Source organism: Alosa alosa, chromosome 12, assembly GCF_017589495.1.
Source record: "Alosa alosa isolate M-15738 ecotype Scorff River chromosome 12, AALO_Geno_1.1, whole genome shotgun sequence".
Taxonomy (NCBI): Eukaryota; Metazoa; Chordata; class Actinopteri; order Clupeiformes; family Clupeidae; genus Alosa; species Alosa alosa.
The window spans coordinates 11,592,418-11,608,083 of NC_063200.1; the positions used below are offsets into that span (position 1 = coordinate 11,592,418).

General features: G+C 45.4%; 1 protein-coding gene across 3 annotated transcripts in view; it reads left to right on the plus strand.

Annotated features, from left to right (window-relative positions):
- The window catches only part of ptbp3 (polypyrimidine tract binding protein 3), a 77,259-nt gene that overhangs the window by 45,827 nt on the left and 15,766 nt on the right, over window positions 1-15,666 (plus strand). For all 3 annotated transcript variants that reach the window (XM_048258323.1, XM_048258325.1, XM_048258324.1), the window contains exons 3-7: window positions 1,769-1,938; window positions 6,109-6,255; window positions 7,714-7,881; window positions 8,369-8,479; window positions 13,170-13,344. In XM_048258323.1, the coding sequence (XP_048114280.1) occupies window positions 1,769-1,938; window positions 6,109-6,255; window positions 7,714-7,881; window positions 8,369-8,479; window positions 13,170-13,344 (771 nt within the window). The remainder of the gene's footprint in view (window positions 1-1,768; window positions 1,939-6,108; window positions 6,256-7,713; window positions 7,882-8,368; window positions 8,480-13,169; window positions 13,345-15,666) is intronic.

The window sequence follows — 15,666 nt, forward strand, 5'->3', positions numbered from 1 at the left end:
GCTTGACCTTGTAAACGAGCGCACATTCAAGACAGAAATATCGCCCAGCTGAGGAAAAGCAACAGCACACAATGGAGCCTGTGTGGGCTTGTGTCGCTGGTGCCCGAGCCCAAATCGCCGTTGGCAGGCTAGCGGGCATCCCTGGGGGAACGGCTGGTCAAGGCCTGGTGTCTCTGCAACCGTGCAGTGCCGCCACCGATGCACATGGCAGAGCCAGAATGGCATGTAACACACAGACACACACACACAGACACATACTGTACACACGCATACAGAACAGCATGCACATACAAACAGTAATAAAGCACTGCAGCATAACAATATGCATCTACGCACACACACGCACACACACACGCACACACACACACACACACACACACACACACACACACACACACACACACACAGACAGACAGACAGACAGATCTCTGGTGTGGCCTGTCGCTCCAAAAGCTGTCACCAGTCTGTGATGTTCCCCAGGAGAGTGGAGAGTGCCAGGCCAGTCAGAGCCCAGTGGGCAGCATTTGGACACTTCCATACCGACACCTAATCCTCCAAGAGGCATCTCTCTCGCTCTATCTCAATCTCTCTCTGTCACACACACACACACACACACACACACACTCTATATCTCTCCCCTTCTCTTCCTATCTCTCTCTATAGGGCGTTTTCTATACTCACTTATGGCCATGCCGAGCAGAGGTCTGTCTCTGTCTCTTTCTCTGTCTCTCTAGCTCTGTCTCTCTATCCCCGTGTGTGTGTTTGTGTGTGTGTGTGTGTGTGTGTGTATGTGTGTGTGTGTGGGAGGAATAACATATAGTCAGCTTTGGTGTCTCAGAATATGGTCCTCTACGGATGCTTCCCATTGTGCATATGCTAACTACATTGAGTCGCCCTGCTCGGCATTTTTAATCAACGGTGTTTGTTGTGCCAGTGATAGCAATCCTGATTGACACTGACATTTCGCAGGATTATCTAAACGTATATGGATAGTCTTTTTCCAACACTCTTATTCTAATTCAATATCCCACCCACTCACTCTTCCTCTCTCTCTCCCTCTCTCTCTCTCTCCCCCTCTCTTTCTCTCCCTCTCTGTCTCTCTCTCCCCCTCTCTCTCTCATTGCTTACATCTGCACAGTGTGATTTTATTGTAAACAGAGTAATTGCATCATGAGATATCCTACAACATATCGCGGGGGTGCAGTATAATTTGCTTTTGTTGGGGACTGCGGACGTATGCTAATGTTTCACAAAGGAACAATAGAACAAAGCCTTATCTGTCTTAAACGCAGGGACTTCAAAGCTTTGTCTTAGACATGTGTGATGTTTCATCTGAAACACTAAGGCACAAGAGGATATACTCATGTAAGTAGCTGGATGGATGGTTCACTAGAGTGTTCAATCTCTCTCTCTCTCTCTCTCTCTCTCTCTCTCTCTCTCTTTCTTTCAGTGTAAGATAGAAAGGTATTGTTTCTGTCCTGCCGTTTGGCCTTTGGGATATTGCAGTGTAAATATCAGTTTGCTGATATTGAATGCGTTTTATTGGTGTAAAAATGGCTTGATCTCTCTCCCTCTTTCCCTCCCTCTTTTTCTCTCTCTCCTTCTCTATCCCTCCTTTTCTCTGACATCATTTTTGAGAAAAAGGAAACAAAGTACCAGTACCTTATCCATGTTAGCCGTTGGGATATCACATTTCTTATATGTTGCGAATAGCATGATGTGATGTGTTTTTTTTATGATGTTTAATCTCTCTCTCTCTCCCCTGTAGCTAATGGCAACGATAGCAGAACGTTTAAAGGCATCCGATCCCCCTGTGGTCCCTCCCGCGTGCTCCACGTCCGTAAAGTCCCCATCGAGGTGTCCGAGGCAGAGGTCATCTCGCTAGGAGTCCCCTTCGGCAAAGTCACTAACCTGTTGATGCTCAAAGGCAAAAACCAAGTAGGTTGCCCCCTCTTGCATTCATATACAGCCACTTGAGGCACAGCTTTGGATGCTGATTTCAACTAATGAATGAATGAATGAATGGATGGATGTTAATAGGGTTTAATAGCTGTGGCGAAAATGACTGCAGCATCGATGACACATTCAGGTCCGAGTGGCCGCGGGGACCCAGGTTTGAATCTCACCCGTGGTCATTTCCTGTTCCCATCCTATCACTCTCTCCCGCTTCCTGTCCCTCGTCGCTCTCTTATCTGAATAAAGGCAAAAAGCAAAAATGGAATTACGTACGTAATTGTTACGTGCGTACAGTTTGACTGCTCTGGGCGAGCACTGGGGACCATGGTTACACTTAGAAAAAATAACACTGTCGCTTTTTTGCTTTTTCTGTTAAAATTAAAGCTAGTTCATTTTCAGTACTAAAATAAAATAGGCGTATCATTTGATAAAACCACACAGCCAACTCCTGACCCTTTTTCAAAGGGAAAAAATGTGTCATTGCTGTTTGACTTGTAATAAGAACATCTTTCATGGCACGGTGATTTCATTGAAATTGCTCCGTGAATGCTTTTAGGGCCACATGTACTAACGCTTTTGCGCCCACTTCAGGCGTATTTGGTTCGCAACGTGTCATGCGTGTAACATCATTGCGAGGTATGTACAAACAGGACGCAATGATGTTAAAGCGCAAACTGCCTGTCGCGGGAGCTGAAAATGGCACATTGTGTTTTTCGTATCATGCATATGCATTCATGGGAGGATCCAGGGGAAAGTGGGAGTTTAGCGTAAAGAGATGGGAGAGGAAGCGTAAAGAGCGCCTAATTATGTATTCCGCAGTATGTACAAATAGTGTTAATTTCGTCAGACGAGACAAGAGGAAATATGTTCGTCAACGACCTTTTTTTTCATGACTAAGACGAGACGATGACGAGGCGGCAGTAATGTCCTGAAACACTGACTAAGACTATCTTAAGATGAATTATTGTTGGCTAAAAAGACGAGACTAAAATGTTTTGCATGAAATAAGAACTAAGATAAAAATCTCTCTTCATTTTCGTCTACAAAATGAGAAGACAGAATATCTAGCTGTTATGTTTTCAAAATATTCGAATGAGTTCATAATGCATAAACAGCTTTCCTGTAGGCTAGTCTATTTGCTGTTGCTGCAACCCTGTGGCTGCAACACGAAAACTACATGGAACAAGAACACTGGAGATTTCTGCCAGGTTACCAACTAACTACCTAAGCTTTATGCCACAATGCTACATACCCAGAAGTTGAAGCTTCTCTCATACAAATTAACATCCACCAGAATGTCCATACGAAAATGTTCATCATGTAATGTCAACTATTTAACTAGTTAGACTGATGATGCAAAGTTTGCTAACAAGTAAGCTAATATGGAAAGTTAAACTAGCAAGTTAGCTATGGCTAAGATGGAGAGTCTGTTTGGGGAATGTGTTGTGTTTGGGCACATATCGCCATCTAGCCGGGCCGAGTAAAACATTAATACTTTGGTCTACGACAGTGTTTCTCAAACTTTTTCAGTTTCAGGACCACTTAACTAACCCTAGCTAAAAAAAAAAAAAAAAGATTAGACCTACTTCATCGGTAGCCTATAATTAGTCTACACAATAGGCTACTCACTGAACCACCTTGCTTATTGTCTTTTGCACTTTGCTTATTGTGTGGATTCATACTGTATGATTTAAAACTGGCATATCTTACATAGACAGTGTTGCAGAACTGTTTTTTACATACAAGTTGGTTCAATATTGCAAACAACTCATCTATATTATATTTTACCACGTCTGCTCACGGACCACTTGAGATAGCGCTGATTCCCGGACCACACTTTGAGAAACACTGGTCTAGGAATATGACAGTGATCCAGTCAAATCTTTACTGTCTATGGTCAAATCCCAGCCGAGCTATAACTGTAGCTCGACTTACCTGTGCATGTAAACATACTGACTGACAAAAAATCAGAATGAGTAATTATAACAGACGAGGTAGCCCTGTGGACACACAATATTGTTGGAAAATTGAGATGTGTGAAACACTATTTGACTCAAATGGTAATCAGAAATAATTTGTTATAAAAAAGACTAAAATGTGTTGACTAAAACTGACTAAGACTAAGATACCTTTAGTTTTCTTATGGCTAAAAACTAGACTAAAATGACTGAGACTTTTTAGTTGACTAAAAACTTGACTAACAAAAATGATATTTGAATGACTAAATATGACAAAAGACTAAAAAGGACATTTAAGTCACAAGACTAAGACTAAGACTAAATTAAAAATAGGTGACAAAATTAACACTATGTACAAAGACTGCTCCCTGAAAGCACACTTCTATTCTGCGCCCTAAATGCTTCCCTTTGAAAAGCAGGTGTTAATCAAATTGCAGTTTAATCGTCAATAAGAGAAACTTTCAAAGACAACAGAATGCGCCATTTAGAGCACCAGTTTTGTAAGTATTTGTGCTAACAAAAGCAACCTTAACTTTCGTTGGCCTTTTGAATGTCTCACTTTCACTTTTACGTCAGTCACTTAAACTTTCCTACTTGCTAGATTTGACCAATTTCCATAGCCTACAGTACGTGCACAAGTAGTTTGAGTAGAACTACTGATCTTCATTATTATCTCTCTGCCTGTTGACATCTTATCATGTACGGTATTATTTCATGATCGCTAAACGTTTGATTCTTTTTAATGTTGTCATCATTCAACTGCGCTTGTATGTAGGCTCTGCCGTTCAGTTGTGGACGTTAGTAAATTTTGATTTTTAATAAATAAATACGACGGAAACTTGGGTCTGACAGCGTGTGCAATCTGCGGTTGGTCCATGGCGCTGATAACGCTACGTTCGCAAATGTACGTACATCTGGCCCAGAGTGTCTGTGTGTGTGTTGGGGTGTGTGTGTGTGTGTTTGTGGGTGGGTGGGTTGTTTTGCTTTAGTCAGCGTACGCTTCGTTAGCGACGCCCGGGAGAAGATGGCGCAGGAGTGTGCATCTCAGTTCTCTCAGGCACATCAAGGTCCCCGTAATAACCCCCCACCACCTGTCCTGCCCTCCCTGTAGGACGCAACACCGGTGGACGACCACAGCAGGGTTGTCCCACTCGAGTGCCCTTTCAAATTGAAATGGTCGGAGGGAGAGAAGGAAGAAAGGGAAAAGGGACGCGAGTGTAGACAGGAAGAGAGGAAGAAGGGAAGAGAGGAAGGAGGGAAAAGAGAAGAGAGTGAAGACAGGAAGAGAAGAAGAAGGGAAGAGAGGAAGGAGGGAAAAGGGAAGAGAGTGAAGACAGGAAGAGAAGAAGGGAAGAGAGGAAGGAGGGAAAAGGGAAGAGAGTGGAGACAGGAAGAGGAAGGACTGAAGAAAAGTAGTAGGGAAGAAGGAAAGAGAAGGAGGGGAAAGGGAAGAGAGTGAAGACAGGAAAAGAGGAAAGAGGGAACAGAGGAAAGACCAAAGAAAGGAAGTAGGGAAGAAGGGAAGGGCGCTCGTAGACAAAGAGTAAATAGACACCAAATTTCATGATGCCCTGAAGCATACATTTCACTGCGCGAGGAGCACGATTTGATTGGCCATCAGAGCGGAAAGAAGACGGCTTTTTTCCCCCGTCGGTTCGTTCGTTTGTTTTGTTTTGGATTTTCCCCCTGTAACGCTCACGTCAATCATTCTGTCTTACCTTGCATGGTGGAGTTTGGAATAATAATATCCCTCATCTTCAGATCTCCCCCATGCAGGGTTCAGAAGCAGCCATTTTATTCATCTTGAAATGAGTCTGGCATTTACTGCCTCAAAATGCAAAAAAAAAAAAAAGTTCAGCGCTTTTTCCCTTTTGAGTAGCTTTAGATTTCTAATCAGTGCAGCCTTTAAAGGAGAAGCTTCAGTGGACGCCAGGGAGAACCTCATTTTCTGAAGTGTCCAGTTCATGCTCTTCCAGAAGTCCTGTGTCAATTAACTGCGAATTGAAGCTTCTGCTGTAGCATTACTTACATAGTAAAGGGCTTAATGAACTAAGATCATGGGTTCTTTCCCCACCAAGCGCGCATACACACAACACTAGACTCTTGTTTAAACTGACCGCCACCAGCATCTTTACTGACCTGCATCCTCCTCCATTTTCTCCCGGTCTTTTCCACCCCTGCCTTGTCCGTCTAGGCTTTCATAGAAATGGCTTCCGAAGAGGCGGCCATCACCATGGTCAACTACTACACTGCTGCCACACCCCATGTCCGCAACCAGCCTGTCTACATCCAGTACTCTAACCACCGTGAGCTTAAGACTGACAACCTCCCCAACCAAGGGGTGAGTCCTGCTCTGGTCATTTGCACGCACAGGAAATGTATCAAGAAAGTTATTTATGTTTTATTGTCTATTAATGTTATTGCCGTGTTTCTTTGTGTTATACAGTATGTGTTGTTATAGCCTTCAGTAAAGCAAGTCTTCAGTAAAGCATCCACGCAATATGCAGACTTTGTAGTTACACAGACAGCATGAGAGCTGATCTATTGATCTGAGATCTATTGACAGCATAATGTTGGCAAAATACGAGTGTACAGAAAATATTTTAGAGAGAAAGTTTATGCACTGGAACATGGGGTTAGGTGGGCTCACTTACTTAATTTTAATTAATTTAATTTAATTTATCTATTGTAAGAGGAATACCTCTTGAGATGTGGCGTCTCATTTTCGAGAGGGTCCTCGGTAGGACTGGACAATGCAAAAGACAAGACATTGCAGTACAACATACACATTCACTCACATACAAGCTCCCTCTACCAGCCCCACACACACACACACACACACACACACACACACACACAGTTGCCATTAGTTTTAAAAATGATCATAACAGAGAATGTATGAGTAGTGATTAAAAACAAGAAGAAAGGAAAATAGCAGAAAATAGTGAGAAATCAAACAAACCAAAAATATTTCCACAAAAAGCAATCAAGCATTAGGGAAAGCATTTACAGCAATTGCTTGTTTGCAAGTAAGTGAACTTAAATGAACATAAATCCTTAGTATGCTTAGCACCTTAGCACCTTAGTTCCTTTGCAACGAGAGTGGAAGTGCAACTACAGGATCGTCAGGACAGGATAGGAAAAGACATGAGCAGTGTGTCTTTGTGAAGGGTAATGATTCGACGACATTGTGAAATAGGAATGGTAAGGTAAGGTAAGGGTGTGGTTTCCAGAGTGAGTCTCACATCTAGCATTTCCTAGTTTGTGGTGTCACCTTGCAGCAGAGCAAGATCCTAGCCGCCAGGCGAAACTCTCAAGTATGTGAAGCATTCTTAGTAGCCCCCTCTGCTAGCGCGAGTAGGAAATTGAATGAATTGAATGTCAGTTTCCTGAAAACATGAGACCTTGAGCTTCAGTCACCTTAGGTGCAAGATTACACAATGGCACATTCTTCCCCTTCTGTGTCAAGACGCTTGTTCCACTCAAGGCCATCTTTTACCCTTGGGAACGGAGGAAAGTACTCTTTAAAACTCCACAAGTCAGAAGGCTGATGTCTCTCTTACCCTGTCAGTCTCTCTTAATCTTTTTATCTGTCATTCTCCCTCTCTCTCTTTCTTTCATTTTCTCTCTCGCTCTTTGTCTGTCTCGCTCTCTCCCACCCTCTTGCTCTCTTTCTCTCTCTCTCTCTCCCTCCCTCTCTCTCTTTCTCTCTCCCTCTCTCTCTCTCTCTCTCCCTCCCTCTCTCTCTTTCTCTCTCCCTCTCTCTCTCTCTCTCTCTCATGTCCTCACCTACCCGCAGCGTGCACAGGCAGCTCTGCAGGCCGTCAACGCAATGCATTCTGGGAACATGGGCCTGTCGGGCTCGGCGTCGTCCAGCGATGGAACCCTGATGCCTGGTCAGAGCCCCGTGCTCCGCATCATCGTGGAGAACCTGTTCTACCCCGTCTCCCTGGAGGTGCTACATCAGGTCAGAAACCCCCTACACACACACACACACACACACCCCAACCGACCCATCTTCCCAGTCTTTAAAGGCCTATTGTATGTAAGGTCAAGTAAAGCCAAGTGACTGGTGTTTAGCAGATGCTTTTATTCAAAGCAACATTGACTCAGTGCTAGCACAAGCAGCCCTTGGAGAGCACTCCTCTGCCAATGTTAACGACTAACCCTAAGCTAAGACATCCTCGTTAAAATGTGGAAATGATCAGAGCTGGGGGTTGGTTGGTTGGATGCTTTTAAGAAAGAGCCAGGGCTTCACACATTAGAAACAGAGCAGTGCTCAGCCTGGCATAAGGCTGTGATCAATATGCACAAATATTATTTACATTAAACAAGATCTCATCTGACGGTTGTACATTTGGTTAGTGCTTTTGTGACTTTTTGAAGTACCCAGAGCTGTTAAATTACTTGAAAAAAATAATGCTAATGTCTTTCGCCTTTTTCTTCCTTCACAGATCTTCTCAAAGTTTGGCACAGTCCTGAAGATCATCACTTTCACCAAGAATAACCAGTTCCAGGCCTTGCTACAATATGCAGACCCATTGAATGCACACCATGCCAAAGTGGTGCGTAAACAAATCCCCGTTAGTCCACAGATGATCCACAGATTCATGTTTCATTTAGTCTGCAATACATCACGTCTGAAATGCAGCTTTTAGTGAAATTAATTCTCTGTAGGGCTTTGCTTTCACTCAAGGGAAGTGAGTGATATATCTGGCTTCTTCACACATACAGCGCTCCTCCAATTGTTCAGTGTGTGTATCATGTTAGGGTTAGTTTGGAGGCTTCAGACTTAAGCCTTCATCCACATCCACATCCACATCTCCATCCACATCCACAACCACATCCACATCCACATCCACATCTTCATCCACATCCACATCCACATCCACATCTCCATCCACATCCACATCCACAACCACATCCACATCCACATCTCCATCCACATCCACATCCACATCCACATCTCCATCCACAACCACAACCACATCCACATCCACAACCACATCCACATCCACATCCACATCCACAACCACATCCACATCCACATCCACATCTCCATCCACAACCACATCCACATCCACATCCACATCCACAACACTCATTACCGTACATCCCCTCATACCTCTATCTCTCTCTCTCCCTCTCTCGCTCTCATTCTTTCACTCTGTCTCTCTCTCCCTCTCTCTCTCTTTCTCTCTCTCTCTCTCTCTCTCCCTCTCTCTCTCATTCTTTTTCACTCTTTCACTCTGTCTCTTTCTGCTTCTCCCTCCCTCTCACTCTGCCTGTCAGACTTAACAGTCTGGCAGCCATTTGTGCAGTCACACCACCTCCCAGTAGACACACACACACACGCCACACACACACACACACACACACACACACACACACACACGCCGCACACACACACACACACACACACACACATTACACACACATACACACTCAGATAAACACTCCAACTCACATCGGTTCAGCACACACGCATCAACACCCCCACCCATCTGAAAATCAGCTGTCGCCACGGCATGCACAAATCAGCACACACACACACACACACACACAGACACACACACACACACAGACACACACACACACACACACACACACACCCCTCCCCTGTGATTCATATGTGGCTGGTGCTGAGGATACCTTATAAACGTCAGTGGCACAGGCAGGGAGGAGACGCAGGGAGGAGGAGGAGGAAGAGGAGGAGTGGGAGGAGGAGGAGAGAAAAAGGGAGCTGAGCGCGGGGAAGAATGGCGGGTAATTACTCCTGCGGTGGCCGGGTGTTATCTATTGTGCCGCTGCCACGTTGCATCGTCTCGGCTGCACAAAGAGCCTGTTTGTGAGGGTACCAGGAGACAGGAGGGGTATGGGGGTAGGAGGGGTGTGTGTGTGTTTGGGGGGGGGGGTTCAGTCAGTGAGTCCAAAGCCCCAGGCCCTCATCTCAATCTCCAGAGGACAAATTCTCAGAAGATGACAACATGTGGCCCTCCCACTGGCTCCTCCAAAAGAATAAAGCACATTTATTACAGCATGTGGGAACAGGGGACACAGCCAGGCGGGGGTGGGGGTGACGGAGGAGTCGGTGTGTTGTGACACAGCGCTGGAATAGAGGTTGTAGACATAGCATAGAGTCATGTCCTCGGCGAAGATGCCCCCCACACACACACATTCTCTCTGCCCCCTCACACTTTACTCTGGTCTTTCAGAGGTCATGAGGTATACCTCTTAAGTGACTAAAAATTATAACTATTTATATGGCTTATTCTACCCATATCTTGTAACAGCAGGCAACAATAAAAAATATATAATGTGGAATTGAACATTATACTGCATGTATAAAACCAGAGGACTCTCATCATCCTAAATAATGTACAGTATGATCCCCCAATCCCTCATGGAGGAGGAGAGGAGGAGGACTCCTCCTGAGTGCTGAGAATTCCCCTCCAATAGCAACATGCAAAAATATAAAAAACTATAATGTGGCATATAATAAAATATGATACTGTTGATATATGATAAAACAATATACCAAAATATGACACTGTATAAAAACACCCAACATCCTAAATTATGTATGATGTGACTCCACACACCCATCCCTCCCCTTTGCAAGCCGTGAGAATTCCCTTCCCTGTGATGGATGTATGTGACTCTGCCTTTACTTTAACTGCCCCCCTGGGGTGGAACTCGGTGGGGGGGGGGGTCATCTACCCCCCTGGTCTCCCCCAGGTCCTCTCCATCCTCGTCCTGAGCATCTACTCTCTCTGCGGAGAATGATCGATGTGTCCAAGGTCGGGGCTGAGAATCCGAAAAATAGCCCTTAATAACCGGGTGACGTTGTGTTCCTCTAAGCCAAGCGAGCCGATGTTGAAATCGGGCAGAAATTGAGAAACTGTGAAAACACTGTGATGCCTTTCGTTCTCCATACTGTTTATTATTGTTGCTACAATCATGTGCTTCATTGTTGAATACATTTTAGATTGGGGTAATGGCTTTTGGTCCATCACATCAGTGCGGTCATTTCAAAATATAGTATATGCATATAGTGCATGCATGCGTTCATGCAAAGGTTCCCACTTCTAAACGTCACTATGTTGTGACGTCAAAACATTCTCTTGGGAGCTCTCCCAAAGCCCCTACTTCAAACTGGGAAGTTCCCAGTTCAGGTGTGACTTTACACCCCCTAAACTCTAGTTGCTCATGAACACACCAATAGACATAAGAATGCTAGGCTGGCAGCACCCTGTGACATCGCCCATTCTCTAACGTCATAGTCATGTGCTGTCCAGTGTTCTACAGTCTCTGGTTTGGTGCTTTGCCCCTGAATGCTCTGCTGGTCAAGGGAAGCGCTGGCTCTGCATTTATGAACTTCCACCAGGTTAACTGGATCCACAGCTCAGCACGGGCACAGGACTTCATTTACGGGTGGCGTCTCTCCACTAAACTAAACAAGCCGGTGTTAACCTAGTGCTGAGGCAGAGAGAAAAAGCCTGAGTTATTTGACCATCGGACACGGTCCGCTGGCTTGAGATAAAGTAGTGATGGACGAGACACAGACCTGCTGTGTGTATGGGGCTTACTGAGGTCACTTTTCTGCCACAGCGCAGTGCTTCGAAGGCATCATCTCATGGAGTGCTGCTTGAGATTGATGTAGAGCTGCACACGGCTGTTTGTCCCCATGATGACCGATCAGTTCCTCTTCGTCGCCTTACAAAGGCCCTTTACTGAGGAGAGGGTGGAGAATGAGAATAGGACTTATCTGCACACACACAAACACACACATACATACACACACACACACACACATACACACACACACACACATACACACACACACACACACACACACACACACACACACACACACACATACACACACACACACATACACACACACACACACACACACACACACACACACACACACACACACACACACACACACACACACACACCTTCCTCCCCTCCCTGATATTTATTGGAGCGAGGCTTGCTCATCGTCTTCCCTGCTTTAAGCTATTGATTGGACAACCGTTGACCAGGAATGATGGAGTGGGGATGGATGCCTATCTGTGTTAAAAGCTGGCTGTCATGAAGTAGACGGGATCGGCGTCGATCCACGGGTTGTGTGTGTGTGTGTTATTAATGTCAACTCAATGTCATGAAAATGAAAAAAAAAGAGACAGTGTGTCTGTCTGTTTGTGTGTGTGTGTGTGTGTGAGTGTGTGTGTGCTGGCCCAACACTCGCACACTATCTCTCAGGTTGGCTGGACACTTGCCAGGTGTCCCACAGGCCAGTGTGGATGCGCACAGAAACAGAGTACTAATGTCCAGTGCGGGCTGAAGGGAAGTGGACGCATTCATATGAGTATTGATGTGGACACAAGAGCCAAGTGGGCCAAACTGTGTGACGCTCATTGAACCTGTGCTCATTTCACTGTCCGAGCTGCTGGCTCCATACTGTAGCTAAGCTAGTACGGCACGGTGCTAGCGAGATCTAGGGCGCCAGCATACTGGGGAAATCACTGGGACGCGTTCTCCTTGCTGCTGATGACTGTTGCTAAAATGACGAGCTTAATTGTTTAATACGTTTTAGGTTGTGGATTTTGGCCCATTAGTAATCAGTCACCTCAGTCATCAGTTGTAATTAGACAAGTTTGTCAACAAATGAAGCAAACAAAGAGCCACTTGTATCCCTCACATCCAGACCAGTCCCAGCCCAGTTTGAATGGTCTACTGCGGTCACTGTTGTCCTGGAACTCCTCCCCCATACATACAGGACACTTGATCGCTTTCACAATGTGCTCTGGCTCCTGCGCTGTCCGTATACGAGCACGTGTCACGATTTGACCAGCCTATGGTCTCAGCGTGTTATACATCACGTGACGTGGGGAGGCCTCAGGGGTGTCGTCGTGAGCAACACTGTTTCCCGCCCAATATGCCACGTTTCACATTTCAAAGCCTTCAGCCCCAGAGTACAACATATGTGAGGTTCCGTGCCAACAATAATTAATTAATATTAATCAAATAATTAATTATGAATAAATAACCAATTACTTTAGTAACTGAAGCAATTAGTAAAAATTATAGGACTCATTGTATTTACATAGCGCCTTGCACAATCACAAGGTTGATTATATTTACAAATGTATACAAATATACATTTTATGTGAAAATACTGTAAGTAGATTAGTAAATAAGAATAAAGTCACAGTCGCTGTGCATATGTGTGTGTCTTCCCCTCAGACTTTGGATGGGCAGAACATCTACAACGCCTGCTGCACTCTGCGCGTGGAGTTCTCCAAGCTGGCCAGTCTGAACGTGAAGTACAACAACGACAAGAGCCGCGACTTCACTCGCCTCGACCTGCCTTCTGGGGACGGACAGCCCGCGCTGGACCCTGGCATGACTGCTGCTTTCGGTGAGACCGGGGAGTGTGTGTGTGTGTGTGTGTGTGTGTGTGTGTGTGTGTGTGTGTGTGTGTGTGTGTGTGTGTGTCCATGATAGTGAAACAAAGAGGGAAAACGCAAGAGAGAGATCAGTATCCAGGGAATATAGATAGGATTTTAAAGCTTTTAAAATACGTTTTGTATCATTAAAATGTTTTAATTGTAATTAAAGACACTAGGGCTGCTCACAGGGCCCCTCTGCCTGTAATAATATTCACAAAGCTTTTTTAATCAGTGCAGCCAATTAGCACCCTGCCCCACCTGTCGCTCCGCCTGTTAGTCACATGACTATCGGAGCCTGTAGCGGACCCTGAGGGCGTAAACCACCAAGCACCGCACACGCTCAGTCCACCGCACGCGCTCAGTCAGAGACAAAACCATCAGAAGGATCTGAAACAAATTGGCTGTGTGAGATCATCAACAGTCATCAGTTCTGGGTGGACCTCGGCTCTCTTCTCTCTTGGCTATGGGTGCTCTAGCTTTAGGGTGTGTGTCCTGTCCTGTCCACCAATGGGTGCTCTAGCTTTAAGGTCTGTGTCCTGTCCTGTCCACCAATGGGTGCTCTAGCTTTAGGGTCTGTGTCCTGTCCTGTCCACCCATCGTACTTTTTGCCGATTGTCGCCTATTTTATTGGCAACCTAGCAACAATAAACGCTTGAACGAAGAGCCCTAAAAATGAGGTTGAGGGTCCTGTCATCACAAATGTGTTTTGGTCGACACAGACCCTTAAAAAGCACTTACTGGGCAAGCTCTGGGTCCAGGTTGGACAAAATGGCCGACCAATAGCGGCTTTGTTTCTTTAGAAATGCACCATGATGTCCTTCATTTTTACAGCCATCGAAAGTAGTCAGCACTCGGACAAGAACTTCAGGGACTTTAGAGCAGCTGAGAGAATGAGTTTTAACAGGGTTGGTCATATTTGTCTTCTTTATGGGGCATTTTAGTAATAGGTTTACCCCTCAGGATATACTATGTTACTATGAATAATTGATAATGTGCCAATGAATCATTGAGAAGATTTATGATTGCCATTTGCCAAACAAAATGGTGGCCTCACACTGGATCGACCACAGTGCTATGAAATGTTACAGATATCTGGCTCTTATTTGTTTGTTTGTTGTTGTTGTTGTTGTTGTTATCGCTTGTGTTTGTTGTGTTTGCTTCTGCTCTCATGTCTTAGTCTTGAGCGATAAAACAGACCTGTCGAAGTAGGGTTATATTATGTGTGTGTGTGTGTGTGTATGTGGCTGATGCTCTTTTCAGCTCATTTCCTTTTTAAATGGCAGTGGCGGCGTCAGGTGCTGGGGAGCCGGGGGGGGGGGGGGTAGAGATAGACCACTCCACAGTTGTCTGATTCCTCGGCCTCAGTTGTCTGTTCAGCCCCCCCCCACACACACACACACACACACACACACACTATCCCACCCCGTTCAGACTGATGGGTGCTTGTGTTTGATCTTAATGCTATCGGCTCCCAGCACGTGTGCACACGCACACACATGCGGGCACACCCACACACACACACACACACACACAGAGATACATGCAATCAAAGGCCACAGCGCTGTCTTTATCTTGGCCTCACAAAGTTGTGAGTGGGCAGAACAACAGAGCCCCAGGAGCAGTGTCAGATTTATCTGTGTGTGTGTGTGTGTGTGTGTGTGTGTGTGTGTGTGTGTGTGTGTGTGTGTGTGTGTGTGTGTGTGTGTACGTGTGTACGTGTGTGTGTGTGTGTGTGTGTGTGTACGTGTGTTTGGGGGCGTAGACAGATAGTGTTTCAGTGTATGTGTGCAGGTGCATTTGAATCAGTTTGTCCATGTGTGTTCATGCATATATTGGTTTATCTAAATGAGTGTGAGAGGTGTGAGATTTATCAGGGTTATTTCACGTGTGTGTTTGTGTGTGTGTGTGTGTGTTTGTCTCTGTGTGTGTGTGTGTCTGTTTCTGTGTGGGCGGTGGATGAGCTAGACCGGGTCCCTGCTCATCTTGTTGTCTCAGGCCCTGTAAATCAGTGCTGTTGTCTGGACCGAAAGGTGCTGTGTATACTGATAAGCCCTCTGTGTGTGTGTGTGTGTGTGTGCATCCTGTAAATCAGTGCTGATAGCTCTTCTCCTGGGTGCTGGTTGGATCCTTCTCTGTCAGAAGCTTGTGTGTGTGTGTGTGTGTGTGTGTGTGTGTGTGTGTGTGTGTGCGGGTGCCTGTGAGACCCCAGATGCCCGACTCTCCCCAGAAAGCATGTTCAACCGCCAGCTATTATTACCCACCACCAATCTCACCCTACGCGACAGTCATTT